The sequence below is a fragment of the Gossypium hirsutum genome, chromosome A10 (genome assembly GCF_007990345.1).
Source record: "Gossypium hirsutum isolate 1008001.06 chromosome A10, Gossypium_hirsutum_v2.1, whole genome shotgun sequence".
NCBI classification, from domain to species: Eukaryota; Viridiplantae; Streptophyta; class Magnoliopsida; order Malvales; family Malvaceae; genus Gossypium; species Gossypium hirsutum.
The window spans coordinates 3487282-3505718 of NC_053433.1; the positions used below are offsets into that span (position 1 = coordinate 3487282).

Below are 18437 nucleotides of genomic sequence, written 5' to 3' on the forward strand. Positions count from 1 at the left end.
CCTACTAATTTGTACTTTTAGTTACACATTATTCATTAGTTAATGCAAATTGATAGTATTCATCAACAATAAAATACTTTAACAATCATAAGATTTTCATATCAAAACATTGAACTTTGCCATATGAACTTACCTGGACTAATTTGCAAAAGTCGTAGAAATTCATAGACTATTCTTGAATTTTCTCCTTTCCACGATTCAGTTCGTTTTCTTGATCTATAATTATAAAATCATTCCTTCATTAGCATCCATTTCAATTCTATTTCACTTCACAATTTATGCTGTTCAAATTTTGAAATTGCACTTTTACCCCAAAATTTACAGTTTCACAATTTAGTCCCTGCTCAATTCACCCATCAATTGAACTAATTTTTCTCAATTAACACTTTATTTTATTATTATAAACTATTTCAAAACCTTTTATATTCTTAATTTCAACAGAAACCTTCAATTCACAACTTTTTCACAATTAGGTCCTAAATATCATTTCCTATCAAAATCACTTAATAAAACCACCTTAATATGAAATTAGAACTTAAATTTCATAATAATTCATCATAAAATCCCCTTATCCATCCAGGGTAACTTCCAATTTCACCCATAAAATCAAAAAATAATGAATTCTACAAGTGGACCTAATTGTAAAAGTCATAAAAACATAAAAATAATCAAGAAAAGTAAGAATTAAACTCACATGATGTAAAAATATGAAAAACCAGCTTTCTCCAGACCTTCTATGGCGTTTTGGCTGAGAAAATATGAAGAAATGTCTAGATTTTTCAATTACATCATTATTTAACTATTAACTTTTATGCTATTTCCAATTTTGCCCCTTGTTCACATTGTTTTCTTGCTTATTTCATACCCAAACCGTCCAGCCATTAACCTTTGGGTCTAATTGCTCTTTAAATCCATATTTTTAAATACTTAAGCTATTTACTCACAATTTAACAAATTTGCGCTATTTTCAATTTAGTCCTTTTTAATTAATTAGCCATCCAAACGTTAAAATTTTCTAACGAAACTTTAATACTAACTCAATGACACTCCATAAATATTTATAAAAATATTTATACCTCAATTTTCAACTTTGAGGTCTCGATACCTCATTTTTGACCCGTTTGACCTAATAAATTCTTTTAATTCACTAATTTCACCATTTCACAAATTCTTCTAAATTATTACTTGACTCATAAATATTAAATTACTATCTTGTTCAATCTTATTTGTCGAATTTAGTGATCTCAAATCACCATTTCCGACACCACTGAAAATTAGGCCGTTACATTTCAGGCCAAAGTCAAGCCTAGCTCAAGTAATGCTGCCTACAAAGGCAAGAAAAATTAGAGGGATAAATCCAAAACTGATGCCTCGAGAAAATAGGATAAACCTTGCAGGCACTGCAAAAGGCCCGGTCATCCAGAGGCCAGGTGCTGGTTCAGACCAGATGCTACATGCCAAAATTGCAAGAAGAAAGGCCATGTTGAGAAGGTCTGCAAAGAGAAAGGGAAACTTGGTCAAAATCAACCACAACTCAAGAATAAAGAGGCTAGAGTAGCTGAACAAGGCAATGATAGTGAAGAACATGTCTTTGCAGTTTCATGCTTAGCTACAAAAAACAAGGTCACCAAAGGTTGGCTTCTTGACAGTGGCTGCACTAACCACATGTCACCAGATGTATCTATTTTTAGAACCCTGGACAGAAGCTGCAAAACTAAAGTGAAAATAGGCAATGGTTAGTTCATCAAGGCTGAAGGAAAGGGAGATGTTCACATATGTACCTCCATTGGAGACAAAGTCATCACAAATGTGCTTCTGGTACCTGAGATTGATAGAAACTTACTCAGCATTGCTCAGCTACTGGATAAGGGTTATTCTGTTGTGTTCAAGGGCCAGGAGTGCAAAATCACAGATCCAAATGGAATAAGCCTCATGACAGTCACTATGAGTGACAAATGTTTTGAAGTCAACTGGTCAGGTGACTCAGCCCATGTTGCTTCAACAGAAGACACCAAGCTTTGGCATCAAAGACTTGGTCATGCCAATTTTAGATCGTTGGCTCAAATGGCTAGCAAGGAATTGGTTGAAAACTTCACCAAGTCAGTACAAGGTGAATATGCCTGTGAGGTTTGTCAAATTGGAAAGCAAGCCATGCTTCCATTTCCTACAAAAACATCCTGGAGAGCTTCAGCTAAGCTGGAATTGGTGCATTCAGATGTCTGTGGCCCTATGAGGACAGAATCTTTGAATGGAAGTAAGTATTTCATTCTCTTTATTGATGATTATACCATATTCTGTTGGATTTTTTTTTGAAACACAAGTCAGAAGTAGCTCAAGTATTTGTGAAGTTCAAGGCTGCAGCTGAAACAGAAACAGACACCAAGTTGAAGACAATCAGAACTGATAATGGAGCAGAGTACACCTCAGCTCAGTTCCAAGCATTATGCAATAAAGCTGGTGTTAAACATCAGTTAACTAATGTCTATACACCTCAGCAGAATGGAGTCAGTGAAAGAAAAAACAGAAGTCTATTGGATATGGCCAGATGTCTCTTGTTTGAGAAGAAATTGCCTAAAAACTTGTGGGTTGAAGCAGTTAACACTGCAGTCTACTTACAAAACAGGCTTCCAACCAAAGCCTTAGAACAAAAGACTCCATTTGAAGCCTGGTTCGGATTCAAACCTTCTGTAGAGCACCTTAGGGTGTTTGGCTGTCTATGCTATGCTCACATACCAGCTGTGAAAAGAGATAAACTATCAGAAAGGGCTCAACCTGGGATTCTGATGGGTTATAGTACTGTTAAGAAAGGCTACAGAATCTTGGATCCTTTAACCAATAAAATCCAAGTGAGTAGAGATGTAATCTTTGATGAACATGCTTGCTGGAACTGGGATAAGGGTGAACCTGAGGCTACTTCTGAGGACCTGATAGTGGATCAGACTGAAGATGCTGAAAATGGTCCTGATATGGATCTAGATGATGAACCTGTCAGAGGAACAAGAACTCTTGCTGAGATTTATGAAAGAGCTCAAATGGCTCAAGTTGAACCAAGCAGTTTTGCAGAGGCTAATGCTGATGAGGGGTGGAGACAGGCAATGGCAGATGAGATTGCCATGATCGAAAAAAATCAGACTTGGATGCTAGTTGACAGACCTGCTGACAGAAAAGTCATTGGAGTAAAATGGGTCTACAAGGCCAAACAGAATGCTGATGGAAGTTTGAATAAACTGAAGGCTAAACTTGTGGTGAAAGGTTTCAGTCAAAAATATGGCCTGGATTATTTTGAAACATATGCACCAGTTGCTAGATTAGACACAATAAGACTGATTGTTGCTTTTGCAGCTCAAATGCATTGGAATGTCTATCAACTAGATGTAAAATCAGCTTTTCTAAATGGATTTCTTGAGGAGGAAATTTATGTCGAGCAATCACAAGGGTTTGAGGTATCTGGCAAGGAAGACATGGTGTGTAAACTAAGAAAGGCCTTGTATGGCCTAAAGCAAGCTCCTAGAGCTTGGTATGCTCGAATTGACACTTGCTCAGTTTGAATTTCCAAAGAAGTACCAGTGAACCAACATTGTACATCAAGAAAAATGATTCTGAAACTCAGCTTGTGGTGTCATTATATGTAGATGATTTACTAGTCACAGGAGGTGATGAATTTGTTTTAACAGATTTCAAGACAAAGATGAGGAAAATGTTCGAGATGACTGACCTGGGGCTGATGACATACTTCCTAGGAATGAAAGTAAGCCAGAAACAAGGAAGAATTTTCTTGAATCAGAAATCATTTGCCTTGAAAGTGTTGACAAAGTTTTCAATGATGAATTGTAAGCCAACTCCTACACCTGTTGTAGTTGGGATGAAATTATCGAGCCATGAGGGTCATGAGGAAGTTTGTGAAACCACTTATAGAAGCTTGATTGGTTGTCTCTTATACTTGACTGCAACGAGGCCAGACATCATGTTTGCAGTAAGTTTACTCTCTAGATTCATGCACTGCTGCAATGTGCTGCATTTTCAAGCTGCGAAAAGAGTGCTAAGATACATTAAAGGTACTCTAAATCATGGTCTATTATTTAGCAAGGCTGAAAAACTAAAGTTGACAGGTTACACAGATAGTGATTGGGCTGGTTCTAAAGACGATATGAAAAACGCATCAGGATATGCTTTCACATTGGGGTCAGCAATGGTTTGTTGGAGTTCCAAAAAACAGTCTTTAGTGGCTCAATCAACAGCTGAGGCCGAGTTTGTAGCTACTGCTAGTGTAGTAAATCAAGCCATTTGGCTAAGAAAACTCCTAGCAGATTTGAACCTTTCCCAAAAGGAAGCAACAGAGATACTTTGTGATAACAAGTCTGCTGTTGCAATTGTAAAAAATCCTGTCTTCCATGGTAGAACTAAGCACTTTGACATAAAGTTGCATGTAATAAGGGAGATGGAGCAAGCTTGTGAAATAAAGCTGGTTCATTGCAATTCGGAGGCTCAAATAGCTGACATTTTGACTAAGGGTCTAAGTACATCAAGGTTCAACAAGTTAAGAAGACTTATGGGAGTTTGCAGCATGGAGCTCAAAGAGGAGTGTTGAAGCTGATCTCCATGCAGTTGGTATGAAGCAAGTGTAGCTGGAAGCTGGCCATGCAAGCTCATGACAAGCATGCAGCAACCTTGGTTTTGTGTTGCTGTTGGATTTGAACTAATATTTTGTTCATTTTGAAGTCTGGTTTACTATAAGCTTTTTGATTGATGTAATTTGATGTTGATTGAGTTGTTAACCAGCTTTGTGTTAATGTACAAGTTAAGTTTTTGTTATTTGAAAAGCTTAGTGGAAGTAGGTATATGTTTAGGTAGAAATTTGACTTGTAAGTTTTCTTTTATTCCGATATATGTAATGGCAACATGTTAATGGTGATGTATGAATGAAATACACTTCATTTTTCATCAATACTCTCAACTGATTCCATTACTTCTTCTTCTATTTTATTCCTTCTTCTTTTCTTTTGCTCGATTCCTTCTTGTTTGTTCAGCAAGCATCGTGACTTGCTACTTAAGCCAAGCTAGACCAGCTGCTCCCTTGCTCGTTAACACCAATACAATGGTCTAAACCAAACATCTCATTTTCACATTCATTTTCACATGATTCACCCTGCGATAATGGCCAATACACTCTCATTTTCTGTTTTGATCTTGTTGACAGCCTTATTATGTATGACAGTAACATGTTTTAACGAAGATCAATCTGTTCTTCTCCAATTCAAAGCCCATATTACTTCTAATCCTCTAAATGTTTGGCCATACGACTGGTCCTCCGCAACCTCCGTTTGCAACTGGACTGGCATTTCTTGCGGCATTAATGGCCGAGTCACGTCCTTGAATCTTCCCAACATGAACCTGTACGGCACTATCCTTCCATCCTTGGGTAAGCTTTCGTTGTTATTGGCTCTCAACATGAGCGGGAACAGTTTCCACGGCCATTTTCCATCTGAGTTGGCCAACTTGCAACGTTTAGAACTCATGGACTTGAGCCACAATGAGCTTAGTGGTGGAATCCCTCCATGGTTTGGCAACTTAACCAAGCTTCAGCATCTAAGTCTCAATGGCAACAACTTTACAGGTAATATCTCTCCATATCTTTTCAACATGATAAACCTGGAAACAATGGATTTCAGCCATAATTTTCTTCAAGGAAGCTTACCGCATGAGATTGGTAACTTTCCAAAGTTGAAGATTCTCCGTCTGTGATACAACAGGCTCTCGAATCCCATTCCAGCAGCCATCTACAATGTGTCCTCCTTGGAAGTTGCAGATTTCATGTTTAACAACTTCTCAGGAAGTATATCAAGAAATATTGAGAACTTGACTAAGCTTAGAGAAATATACGTTGCACAAACAGATATTGGAGATATTGAAGCTATCATCATTTATAAATCAAAACAGGATGAAGCATGTTTTCGGTGTTTCAATTTTATCGAATGAATGCCTTTTTTGCAGGTGAAATACCAAGGGAAATAGGTAATCTTCGTTGTACAAGCCCAATTTTGGGCCCAAAACCCCTAAACCCACTAAGCCAATAACCCCAAACCTACCCATGCCCACACACACAACAAAAGAAAAAGCTAAGGAAACCCTAGCCATCAGCACATGCTCCCCACCCCATCCACCACCGATGCCTGCAAGTGGCCTCTGCTCCACCACCGTTTGCCTGCAGCAACAACAGAAGAATAGACAAATATTAAAAGAAAAAGAAATGTAATGGCTATTTAAAAGCCAAATCAAAAACCATTGTAGGGGGCATTCTTTTGAAAATAAAAAGCGAACAACATTCGATTTCAAGAAAAAACAGACTTTAGCAACATCAAAAGCAGGGAATAGCCCCATATCAGAGACCGGAGAACCGAAAACAGCAAATCTAAGGTCTATTTTCTTTTTTTTTCTTTTTGAATTTATTCACATATATTATCCCCATTTTTAATAAAACAACACATATATTAAATAAATAAATAATATAAAAAAAGGAGAAAAATCTACCCACGGGCGATTTCCGGCCACTGTGTACGGTGGCCGGAGCGACGGCCGGCACGGCGGATGACACGACGGTGACCGGCCCACTCCTCGCCGGATTCTGGTACCTGCAGAGAGAGAAGAGAGGATTAGAAGTTTTTTTAGAAGAGGAGAAAGGAAATGAAATAAAAAAATAATTAGTTTATATAGGCCGGCAAAACGCATCGTTTTGCCCGGCCCTTTTAAATCCAGAAACGGCGCCGTTTAGCTACCCCGACCCGAGACCCGGCTCCGACCCGCCTCAGGATCCGCGCGTTTTCGTATGATGGTCTAATTGCGCGCACAATCCTTCCGCTTTTCACACGTTTTGCAATTAGCTTATTATTTCTTTCAAATTGGCCTCAAAATTCATCATGTTTTGTGATTTAATCCTACCTCCTGCGACGTAGTTTTAAGGGTTCGGGTAAATTAGCCTTTTGATCCTCTGCAGTTGCGCGCGCATTCAAAGGGGTCCCTTCTTTCATATTTATTTTAAAATCGACCCCAAAACTTAATATTTGTTCTGAATTTAGTCCCTTTTTCATATTTAATACTGTTTTCATATTATTTTTACTCTTTGTTATTTTAATATTATTCATTATTCTATTTTACCTTTCTTGTATTATTATTTTTAGCATATTTTATTATTATTTAGGCATTTTTTTTTAGATTAATATTACATATATATATTTTATAGTTGTTTTATATATATTATTATTGTTCCTAATATATGTTTTATGTATACATATTCAAATACTCTATTATGTACATTTTGTTATGCCTATTCTTACCTCTATATTTATTATTAATATCAATATATGTTTTATTATATATATTTAACATATATACGTGTACGTTTATATATTATTATTATTAGTTTTTGATATTACTGTTTTGTTAATACATTTGTGTCATATATACATACTTTTAACATATATTTGTATATTATATTTCATATTATGCCCATGTAAATTAATGTTATATCATGTATGTCATTTTGTTATAATTTTTATATATTGTATATATCATATTATGTTCTACCATGTATATTATGTATGTCATGTAAATGTTTTAATATATTATGTGTATATTTTGTTTTGTATTACACGTACATGTTATGTATATACATTTGATTTTATCATATATTTATTTTCCATATATTTATGTAATGTTTTTATTATTATTATCATTATTTTTGCATTTTTACTATAATTACTATTGTACCTCTCACTGTTATCACTATTGCATTATTACTTTTATTACTATAACCTTCTTTATATGTAATTACCTATATGCTATTGTTTTTATACTAACTAATTTAAAATATATATATACGTATTTTAACGTACTTATGTCACTTATATATATCATTATTCTCATTATTATCGTTTCGTCACCTATTTATTTATACCTTTGTAAATTCTCTCAAACCTTAAATCATTCATTATTTGTATCATCATAATTATTATTACTAACATGTATATATACCATGTAATTTTTATTATATTACTTATACATTTTTATATATACCATGCATATGTGTCTTTTAATATCGTACTATTATTGTTATGTATATATATTTTTTATATTTCTTATTACTTCTATTATTACGTAGGTACTTTAATACGTATATGTATGCACTTTTATATTATTATTACCGCCATCATTATCATTTTATTTCGCCATCTTTATATTCATTTATTCGTTAATTTACTTATGTATTCGATCATTTCATTTTTCTCACGCATTTGTTTATATTTATATATTACTAACCTTGCTTCTACGTCATCTTTTCATAATTACTCGTTATTATCACTCACTATTATACGTTAATAATATCATGATCTGCTTTTATATATTACTATGAATCACTTTATGTTTTTACTCAATGCCTTAAAATAATTCTTTCATAAAAGTGATATTCCGTATTTGATAATTCGAGATAATCGTGCCCTAACTTACTGGGTTTCGATTTTTCTCATTTAATCTAAATAACGGAATACTCTTTTAAATTGCTATACGAGTTTTGAAAATGCTCGTTCTCGGAGATACGAAGTGTTGTGCCCTAACTTACCGGGTATGACATTTCGTCACCTCGAAATATGAATTTGTTTTAAAACAAAGGCAATATTCGGTGTTTGAGAACTCGAAAAAACGTACCCTAACTTACTGGGTTTCGATTTTTCTCGTTTACCCTAAATAACCGAATACCCTTCTAACAAATTAAAATACGTAAGTTTTATATAAAAGGCAAGCTCGCTCTCAAAAATTCAAGATGTCGTGTCCTAATTCATTGGATGTGACATTTTATATTTTGAGACGAGAAGGTCTTTAACACTTGAACTTTTTTATAAAAAAGGGATCGTATTTCAGAATTCTTTCAAATTTTTAAATATTCGACACTAAGACACTAATTAATCAACTAGGTACCAATTTTGGGCGTATCGAGTGTGCTAATCCTTCCTCGTGTGCAACCGACTCCCGAATCTGTTTTCTTGATTTGCGTAGACCAAAATTGTTGTTTAAATAAATCAAACTATTTATTAAAAACAACCACGTTTACAACCCGATCACACCTTGTCAAAAAGGATCGATCACACCTTGTCAAAAAGGATCGGTGGCGACTCCTCTATTCATTTTCATTATCAAAATCCAAGTCGATACCCGATTTTCCTAAGAAAATGGTTACGACATTCGTAATCTGCAGATATTTGATGGTGGAAATGCAAGGCTCACAGGTCATATTCCTGCAAGCATCTTCGACATATGTTCGTTGAGATATATTCTCCTTGGAAGAAATAACCTTTCTGGTACTCTACCAATTGACATATGTAGTAATCAGTCAAGACTTGAAGCTCTTTACTTGGCCCAGAACCAGTTAAATGGTGAAATTCCTTCGGGCTTAGGTGGATGCCGCAAGCTTCAGAATCTAGATTTCTCCATAAACAGATTCTCAGGACAGATCCCACGTAGCATCGGAAACTTAACCGGTCTCAAGGAACTATACTTAGGAGATAATGAATTGAAAGGTAACTTATTTTATCATATTGTCGTTTTTTTTTACATTACAATTGTTATCTTGTTCTTTCACAGTTGACTTCATCTAATCCCTTGCAGGTGGAATCCCATGGGAGGTAGGCAATATTCTGAATTTGGAGGTGCTGGACATCGGAGAAATGGGGCTCACTGGTCTCGTTCCACCGGTTCTCTTCAACATTTCAACTTTGAAGACTATTAACCTTCCAAACAATAGTCTATCTGGTAGCCTCCCGTGGGACATATGCCTTCATCTTACATCACTTGAGAGGATTGATCTTTATAGAAATGAACTCACAGGAAATGTTCCAAAAAGTATTGGTAACTGCACTTTCCTCCAATTGATAGGTCTCGGCAAAAACCATCTCTCTGGTAACTATATCCTCCCCATATATACCATTTAAGTTTTGGGGCTTATTCAATCACAAATTAAAACATGCTAACAAGATTTGTATGTGTTTTCATGGTGATAACAGGGGAAATACCAGAGGAGATTGGCAATTTACAACATCTTCGTACCTTATCTATGGGGGGAAACAACTTGACCGGTTCAATTCCATCAAAGATATTCAATATGTCAACCATAGAGTTAATTGCATTACAGTTAAATAAGCTTTCAGGACATCTCCCTTCAAGCTCCGAGTATAAGCTTCCAAAACTTACAGTGATATCGCTGGCTCAGAATAGACTCAGTGGCAAACTCCCAAGCTGCATCACCAATGCTTCAACACTCAACGCCTTAGAAATCGGCCACAACTCATTCTCCGGCTTTCTTCCGAGCTCCTTTGGTAATAATCTAAGGCTTCTCGAGTGGCTCAGTCTCCAATATAACAATCTTTCACTTGAATATTCTAGTCCAGAACACAGTTTTCTCTCTTCTTTGATGAACTGCAGAACTTTGCGGCATCTAAGCATTGAATCTACTAAATATGGTGGTGTCCTTCCAGCTTCAATAGGTAATCTCTCAGCGTCACTTCAATAGTTTTATGTAGAAAGCTCCCAACTAAAGGGTAACATTCCAATGGAAATCGGAAACTTGAGCCGTTTGATAGCATTATACCTTGCGAATAATGATTTGGTTGGACCTATTCCATCACTTGGAAGATTACAGCAGCTTGAAGGTTTGAGTCTATATGGAAATAAACTCCAGGGATCGATCCCAAATGACCTTTGTGAGCTAAAGATGCTGTATAACCTATCACTACATAGTAACCTGCTTGATGGATCATTGCCAGCATGCTTCGATAATTTGACTTCTTTAAGATATTTGAGCTTAGGTTCCAACAAACTAAGTTCCAACTTTCCCTCAACCTTGTGGAGACTTTCAAATATGTTGCAAGTTGATTTGTCATCAAATTTTTTCAGTGGCCCTCTCCCATTAGATGTTGGGAATTTAAAGGTTGTGATCAGCATGGATATTTCTAGGAATCGGCTGTCAGGTAACCTGCCAAGCACCATCAATGGGGATCTCAATGGTCTGACTTATCTATCATTCGCGGAAAATGCATTACAAGGCCATATTCCAGAATCGTTCGGTCAGTTAACGAGCTTGGAATTCTTGGATCTCTCCAGGAACAACATCTCCGGAGTGATTCCGAAGTCCATGGAGGCACTGTCCCATCTCAAATACTTGAACGTTTCTTTCAACAGGCTCGAGGGCCAAATCCCAACAGGAGGACCGTTTCGGAACTTATCAGCCGAATCATTTGAGTGGAACAAAGCTCTTTGTGGTGTGCCTCAATTGCAGGTGCCACCATGCGAAGATAGCTCCCACCATGGACCAAAGGTGTCAGTTCTTGTGCTAAAATACATCTTTCCAGTTATAGCAGCAATATTGTTAGCGATACTTGTTATTATCCTTGTGAGACGCCATAAGTGGAAAGGAAATAAACAGAATCGGGAAACTCCATTGCCTCTGGCAACATGGAGAAGAATTTCTTACCATCAGCTCCGAGTTGCAACTGATGGATTCAGTGAAAGTTCCTTGATTGGTGCTGGTAATTTTGGTTCAGTTTATAAAGCCACACTTTCAGATGCCATAACAGTTGCAGTAAAAGTTTTCAACCTGCATATAGATGGAGCATTTCGGAGTTTTGACTCAAAGTGTGAAGTAATGAGGTCTATTCGCCATCGAAATCTCCTTAAAATCATTAGCAGTTGTTCTAACGAGGATTTCAAAGCTTTGGTACTCGAGTTCATGCCGAATGGGAGCCCTGAAAAGTGGTTGTATTCTCGTACTTCCACTTTAAATATTCTACAAAAACTGGACATAATGATCGATGTTGCATCGGCTCTGGAACATCTTCACCATGGACTTCAAACACCAGTGATCCACTGTGATTTGAAGCCTGCAAATGTCTTACTTGATGAAGACATGGTGGCTCATGTGAGTGACTTCGGGATTGCCAAGCTCTTAGGAGAAGGAGAAACCATGAAACAAACCATGACAATGGCAACCATTGGTTACATGGCACCAGGTGATCCTTCTCTTTTGAAACTAAAAATGAACATTGGTATCTTTTCATACATTTTCCAACATCATTTTGAATGAGTTTTGGTGTGATTTCATACAGAATATGGGACATCAGGGATCGTTTCTACTGAAGGTGATGTCTACAGTTTCGGCATACTACTTATGGAGATTTTGACACGAAAGAAGCTTACGGATGAAATGTTTACAAGCGAAATGAGCTTGAAGCATTTCTTGAAGGAGTCATTGTTTCATTCAGTAACGAAAGTAATCGATGCGACTATACTCCAGGAAGGGGAGGTACATTATACTGCTAAAATCAATTGCATTTCGTCTGTGATAGAATTGGCCTTGGATTGTTCAGCAGAGTTACCAAGCGGAAGGAAAAACATGGTAGATGTCGTGGCCGAACTCAAAAAGATCAAAACAAGGTATCTAAAAGATGCCCGAACACGGTAGATGAGTTATGAGAAGCCCCTGCTTGAACAAAGTATCTAAAAACTGTTAAATAAAGATCATTGTTGCACGTTATGTTACTCCCAACTTTTTCATCCATCACATTCGAACATGATCCTTCAAATATACTCTATCAAACATATTCTCTGACTGTCTATGAAAATCCAGGTAACATGATTCCAATGTAAACTAACCGAATTATAGGGTGGTTAAACGCACGTTAACAGACCTAAGGACCAACTATGACAATAATTAATCACTCATTCAACAGACCTAAGCTCTCCAACATTGAGCACTGTGAATTTCTTAAGGCCATTCGAAAGATATTGACGAGTCTTCCTGTTTGAACCGTAACCAGTGTTGGGAACCAGAGTGCTTCCTTTGAACTTTCTTCTTACACGATAATCAGTACCCTTTAGTCTACGTACGCCAGGTCGTCTGTCATCACCCGAGTAAGCACGACAAGTAAGAAAAGTTTCATATTGAATATATCAACAAAAACAAGTGTTACCGGCCACAGGACATAAGTCATTGTCTTCAACAGGATGTATTATACTTGAATGATCGTGGCTTGGATAATATGCATATCAATGCTAGTGTTCTTGATGTAATTCTGTTAGTCCTCATGTAATGTTAGCTTGGTGAAGGACTGCTTGTTATGTTTGTAGTTTATGTTTAAAAAGATATTATTCTATAACAACAGAAGTGATAAAATGAACGTAAGTTTCATTTCCATAACATTACAGTAACAGATAAGAGGAGCATAAATTTCATTTTCCTAACATAACTTATTACAATAAAGCCTTTACCAAAACAACAAATTGGAATGTTTGTGCAACTCAAACCAATCCCAAAAGGGATTTTTTCTTTTCTTTGAATTATTTGCAACAATGGCAGGTGGTTCAGATGATGCTCTTTGAACCTTTTGTTTCCCTTTGCTGGTTCAGTGGAAACCTTACAAAAAAAATACCAAAATACACTTTAGGGTTTTGTTTTGAAATTTTGATTCGATTATTTCGTCCAGCAAAAAATTGATTCCATTTCAAGAAAGAGGGTTACAGTTTCCAAAAAAATAAAATTTCGAATCATTTTCACAAAAGTGTGTTAGGGTTTCGGTATTAATCGAATATATGCCCTTCTTGTGGGGTTCTTTCAGTTACAAATTAAAGCATGCTACAATGCTCAAAGCCTTAGAACGGCCACAACTCGTTCTCCAGCTTTCTTCCAAGCTCCTTTGGTAATAATCTAAGGCTTCTCGACTGGCACAGCCTCCAATATAACAATTTTTCACTTCAATATTCCGGTCAGAACACAGTTCTCTCTTTTTTGACCAACTGCAGATTTTTGTGACTCTAAGCTCTGCAATTGGATCTAAAACATATGGTGGCGTCCTTCCAGCTTCAATAGGGAGTCTCTCAACGTCACTTTTATGCAGAAAGTTCCCAATTATTCCCATGGGAATCAGAAATTTCAGCGATTTGATAGAATTCCAGCACCTGGAAGCTTACGGCGGCCTGATGGATTATTTCTGTAAGGAAATAAACTGCAGGGATCGATCGCAAATGACCTTTGCGAGTTAAAATGATGTATAATACTGTATCACTACACTGTAATCTTCTTGATGGGTCATTGCTAGCATGCATCGAGAAATTTGAGTGGCACAAAGCTCTTTGAGGCGTGCCTCGATTGCAAGTGCCACCATGCAAAGATAGTTCCCAGCTAAAATACATCTTACCAGATTATCATCTTCGTGACCCAGCTAATGTTCTTGTGCTAAAATACGTCTTACCATCTACAACATCTGCAATATTGTTAGTGACCCATTACCATCTTCGTCAGACACCGTAAGTCAATCGAGAAACTCAATTGCCTCTGGCAACGGAAAAGAATTTCCTACCATGAGGTTCAGGTTGTAACAAATGGATTCGGTGAAAGTTGCTTGATGAGTGCTAAAAATTATACAGGCGCGATTTTGGATACCATAAGAGTTGCGTTAAAAGTTACCAACCTGCATGTAGCATTTCGGAGAGTTGCGTTAAAAGTTACCAACCTGCATGTAGCATTTCGGAGTTTTGATTCAATGTGTGAAATAATTCAATCTATTAGCCATTGCAATCTTGATTAAATCATTTAACAAGGATTTCAAAGTTTTGGAATTCAAATTCATGTCCTTAGAAAGTAGTTGTATTTTCACAACTTCCGCTTTGAATATTTTACAAAGTCTGGAAATAATGACCGTCTGTTGCATCGGCTCTGAAATAACTTCACCATGAGCATCAAACACCACTGTGTTCTGCCTGAAAATGTCTTGCTTGTTTAAGATATGGTGGCACATTTGGGTGACTTTAGGCTTGCCAAGCGCTTAGGAGGAATTGCCGCAATTGGTTTATGACCTCCATTCTCTTTTGAAACTAGAACTTAAAATTTTCTATCTCAAGACCATCGGCATCTTTTTTCCTCGATTTTTCAACAATTATGTGAACGAATTTTCTTGCAATTGCATGAAGAATATGGGATATCAAGGATCATTTCTACCGAGTGAAGGTGATGTATACTCCCGGCAAATGCATTTTACTGCAAAAAAGATCAAAACTAGGTATCAGAAAGCTGTAAAACAATCAAAACTAGGTATCAGAAAGCTGTAAAACAAAGATCATTGTATCATGTTATGTTACAGGAATTTTTCATCCATTACATTTGAATATGATCGTTCAAATATAATTTCTATCAACCAAATTCTCATATTAATGCAGTGAAAGAAAATGAAGGTAACACAAGTACAATGCAAACCGACACAAACCAGAGGGGTGGCTAATTGCACAAATTAGCAGATCTGAAGGCAATAGTACTAGAACTTACAAAATTTGCTTCTAATGTTCAATTAACCAAATCAAACAAAATCGCTGTTAAGAATGTGATTTGACAATTAAAACAAAAAATTATCCAAAATTTAGGAAAAGTGAACAAGCAAAGCTAACCGATAAACAAAACACATACATGTTTAAGCTTTCATTCATCATCCTGGCTTCGCAACCGAGCAAGTTTGTTAGTGACAACAATATCAAGCTGTGCTGCTCGTTCCACGATCTCTTTTCTCTTCTTTGTGGAAACGTCATGGGCAATCTCAGCAGACTATGTCCTGAGAAGCAATGAAGTAAAACATTAAGAACACAAACATAAACTATATACATTGAAAATGATTAATCAGTGAGTTAACAACAGCACCTGTTGTGCATCATCAACAGTTCAAGCCCTCCAACATTGTGCAAAACAAATTTCTTAAAGCCATTCGGAAGATAGTGACGAGTCTTCTTGTCAGAACCATAACCAATATTGGGCATCTGCATCCTTTGAACTTTCTTCTTACACGAGAATCAATACCCTTTGGTCTCCGCCAATTTGTCTGTTGTCAACCAACAGAATATCCACAGTAAGACTAGTTTCAAATATTCAATATTAACATAATCAAGTTATATGAGCATGGAAAAGCAGCATAGAAATGTGACCAGGGATTTAGTAACAGAAAGCTTGTGATAGAAAGAAGCTAACCGTGTCGCAAGACCTGTTAACATTTTTATCCACCCTTAAAACGAAATGTCTAGTTACAAATACATAAAAACTAGACATTAGATACCATGGGTGAGAACCCTTCTCATGAACTTTTCCAAGAGGCAGGAGCAAATTGAAACTAAGCAAGGAAAGTTTAATGTTGAACTTTTTACCTATATCAGTAACTTCAAGACTAAGCTACAGTATAATTTTTTAATAAAGATCAGCAATCTCAGCCGAAAGATGGTGAATATTTATATAATCATCATAAGACACATCAGGTTTGATGATTCATTTTCATCATAGATTGCAGCAACTGACAAAAAAAGGAGGAAAACAACAGTTAAATCAATTAAAATTTGACCCCAAATTCCCAGAAAATTAAACAAAATATGCAAAAGAGATCAGATGGTAGTGCATGTTCGTATTCATCATTCAAATGCAGAAATGATGGATAAGTATCATCACACCTACTTGCATATCTTAAAAAAATCAGATCCTCTGAAGCATAAAAAATAGAACTATTAACTTATTGCAATTTCTGTTAGGCAAATTAAAAAATTGAAAATAATCATAAAAAGAATATTTTACAGTTTACAACCCATTGGAGTAATGGTAAATGGATCAGATAGTCGATCGCTAATGTCTCAGCATATTGCAACTCAGACTGGGTGTCAAATGTCTATCTTCATATCCACATTCTATCAAATTTTAAAAAAATAAGATTTTTAGACAAAATTTTGCAAACAAGTGAAGCTGCAGACAATAATTACAAGTGGAAATCAGATAAAAATGTCAATCACCAATTTTGCATATGAAGACATTAATATATGCAAAGTAAGACTGGGGCGACAATAACTATCATCATGTTCCCTTTTTGTCCTTTGAAAAACATAGCTCAAACAAAAACATTTGACCCATATCATTAATTTCAGGACTGAGCTACAATAAAATGTTTGAATAAAGATCAGCAATCTCAGCCGAAAGATGGTGATTATTTATATAATCATCATAACATAAATCAGGTTTGATTATTCATTTTCATCATAGATTGCAGCAACTGACGGAAAAACGAGGCAAGAAACAATTAAATCAATTAAAATTTGACCCCCAATTCCCAAAAAAGTAAAGAAAATATGCAAAAAGAGATCAGATGGTAGTGCATGTTTGTATTCATCATTCAAATGCAGAAATGATGGATAAGTTTCATCACACCTCCTTGCATATCTTTTGAAAAAATCAAATCTTATTAAGCAATAAAAAAACTAGAGCTTATTGATTTTATTTTTTATTTTTTGCAAATTAAAGAATAAAATATAGTCAATAAAAGTGAATATTTTACAGTTTACACCCCTCATTGGAGTAATGGTAAATGGATCAGATAGTCGATCGCTAATGTCTCAGCATATTGCAACTCAGACTGGGTGTCAAATATCTTTCTTCATATCCACATTCAATCAAATTTTAAAAAAAAACAAGATTTTTAAACAAAATTTTGCAAACAAGTGAAGCTGCAGACAATAATTACAAGTGGAAATCAGATAAAAATGTCAATCACCAATTTTGCATATGAAGACATTAATATATGCAAAGTAAGACTGGGGCGACAATAACTATCATCATTTTCCCCTTTTTTTTCTCAAAAAAACAAAGCTCAAAATAAAAAAGACTGAAGAAAAAAAATCAAAGCTTGAAAGATAATGGAATATCTTTTAATATAACTTGACGGAGATTTTGCGATCGCTCTGAGGTCTCTTGAACTTCTTGACTCTCTTCTTCACGATTTTCTTACTTAAAAGGGGAACAGCCATTTATTCTTCTTACCTCCTATGCCATTAATAAAGAACAATGTTGATGGAAGAAATCTAAAGAAGCAAAGCAAAAGGAAGAGCTGTATATTTACTGGGAAATTAGGGTTTTGGGTTGGCCGCCCGGTTTCGCTTCTATGGAGTTGTGGCAGCTTATATAATGGTATTTGGTGCGAAGATTTTTAGGGTTATATTCCATTTTGGGAAAAATACACAGTTGGTCACTCAACTTTCAAAGGTTTTTATTTTGCGCACCAAAAAATAAAACATTTCATTTTAGACACTACCGTTAAAATTGTTTTCATTTTGGTCACCAACAGTTAATTCAATGGTTTTTTACATTCATTTTAGTCACTCAACTTTAGTAAATTTTTATTTTGATCACTTCTTTTATCTTTTTAAATTCTTTTTTAATTTTATCAGAACTAATTTTATTTTTTTAATAAAAGGGAAAAACTTGGGTGTATAAGAAAATGTTAGGTTTTTACATTAAAAAAATTTTATCTTTTTATTTTCTTTTTTAGGATTGGTTTTAGTTTTTTGTCCAATAAAATGGTAAAATATGGAGTTTTACAGAT

At 35.7% G+C, this 18437-nt stretch overlaps 2 protein-coding genes, 7 non-coding genes and 1 pseudogene across 9 annotated transcripts; 2 read left to right on the plus strand and 8 right to left on the minus strand.

The window, feature by feature from the left end:
• The first annotated feature begins 5154 nt into the window (after positions 1-5154).
• LOC107935899 (receptor-like protein 31) lies at positions 5155-5742 on the plus strand. Its single transcript, XM_016868524.2, has one exon. It carries the CDS (start codon positions 5155-5157, stop codon positions 5740-5742), a length of 588 nt encoding a protein of 195 aa, XP_016724013.2.
• Positions 5743-10557: 4815 nt separating this feature from the next.
• On the plus strand, positions 10558-12554 carry LOC107935904 (receptor kinase-like protein Xa21). Its single transcript, XM_016868528.2, has 2 exons — positions 10558-12053; positions 12150-12554. Exons 1-2 carry the CDS (start codon positions 10598-10600, stop codon positions 12503-12505), a joined length of 1812 nt encoding a protein of 603 aa, XP_016724017.2. The 5' UTR covers positions 10558-10597; the 3' UTR covers positions 12506-12554.
• Positions 12555-14587: 2033 nt separating this feature from the next.
• Positions 14588-18008, minus strand: LOC107935880 (60S ribosomal protein L32-1-like; annotated as a pseudogene).
• Positions 16000-16147, minus strand: LOC121208818 (small nucleolar RNA F1/F2/snoR5a). The gene has a single exon (XR_005903942.1). It is a non-coding gene; the product is annotated as a small nucleolar RNA F1/F2/snoR5a (small nucleolar RNA).
• On the minus strand, positions 16277-16363 carry LOC121208805 (small nucleolar RNA Z196/R39/R59 family). Its single transcript, XR_005903929.1, has one exon. It is a non-coding gene; the product is annotated as a small nucleolar RNA Z196/R39/R59 family (small nucleolar RNA).
• LOC121208803 (small nucleolar RNA Z195/SNORD33/SNORD32 family) lies at positions 16450-16527 on the minus strand. Its single transcript, XR_005903927.1, has one exon. It is a non-coding gene; the product is annotated as a small nucleolar RNA Z195/SNORD33/SNORD32 family (small nucleolar RNA).
• Positions 16831-16923, minus strand: LOC121208825 (small nucleolar RNA U31b). Its single transcript, XR_005903949.1, has one exon. It is a non-coding gene; the product is annotated as a small nucleolar RNA U31b (small nucleolar RNA).
• On the minus strand, positions 17021-17107 carry LOC121208804 (small nucleolar RNA Z196/R39/R59 family). Its single transcript, XR_005903928.1, has one exon. It is a non-coding gene; the product is annotated as a small nucleolar RNA Z196/R39/R59 family (small nucleolar RNA).
• Positions 17195-17271, minus strand: LOC121208802 (small nucleolar RNA Z195/SNORD33/SNORD32 family). Its single transcript, XR_005903926.1, has one exon. It is a non-coding gene; the product is annotated as a small nucleolar RNA Z195/SNORD33/SNORD32 family (small nucleolar RNA).
• On the minus strand, positions 17586-17678 carry LOC121208824 (small nucleolar RNA U31b). The gene has a single exon (XR_005903948.1). It is a non-coding gene; the product is annotated as a small nucleolar RNA U31b (small nucleolar RNA).
• Positions 18009-18437: the final 429 nt, after the last annotated feature.

What these genes read in the sequence shown, in the direction of transcription:
- LOC107935904 (XM_016868528.2), top strand. Translation starts at nt 10,598, where the DNA reads ATGGAAATCGGAAACTTGAGCCGTTTGATAGCATTATACCTTGCGAAT. An exon ending in CATTGGTTACATGGCACCAG is followed by an intron (nt 12,054 to 12,149) that starts GTGATCCTTCTC and finishes GATTTCATACAG; the next exon opens with AATATGGGACATCAGGGATC.
- LOC107935899 (XM_016868524.2), top strand. Translation starts at nt 5,155, where the DNA reads ATGGCCAATACACTCTCATTTTCTGTTTTGATCTTGTTGACAGCCTTA.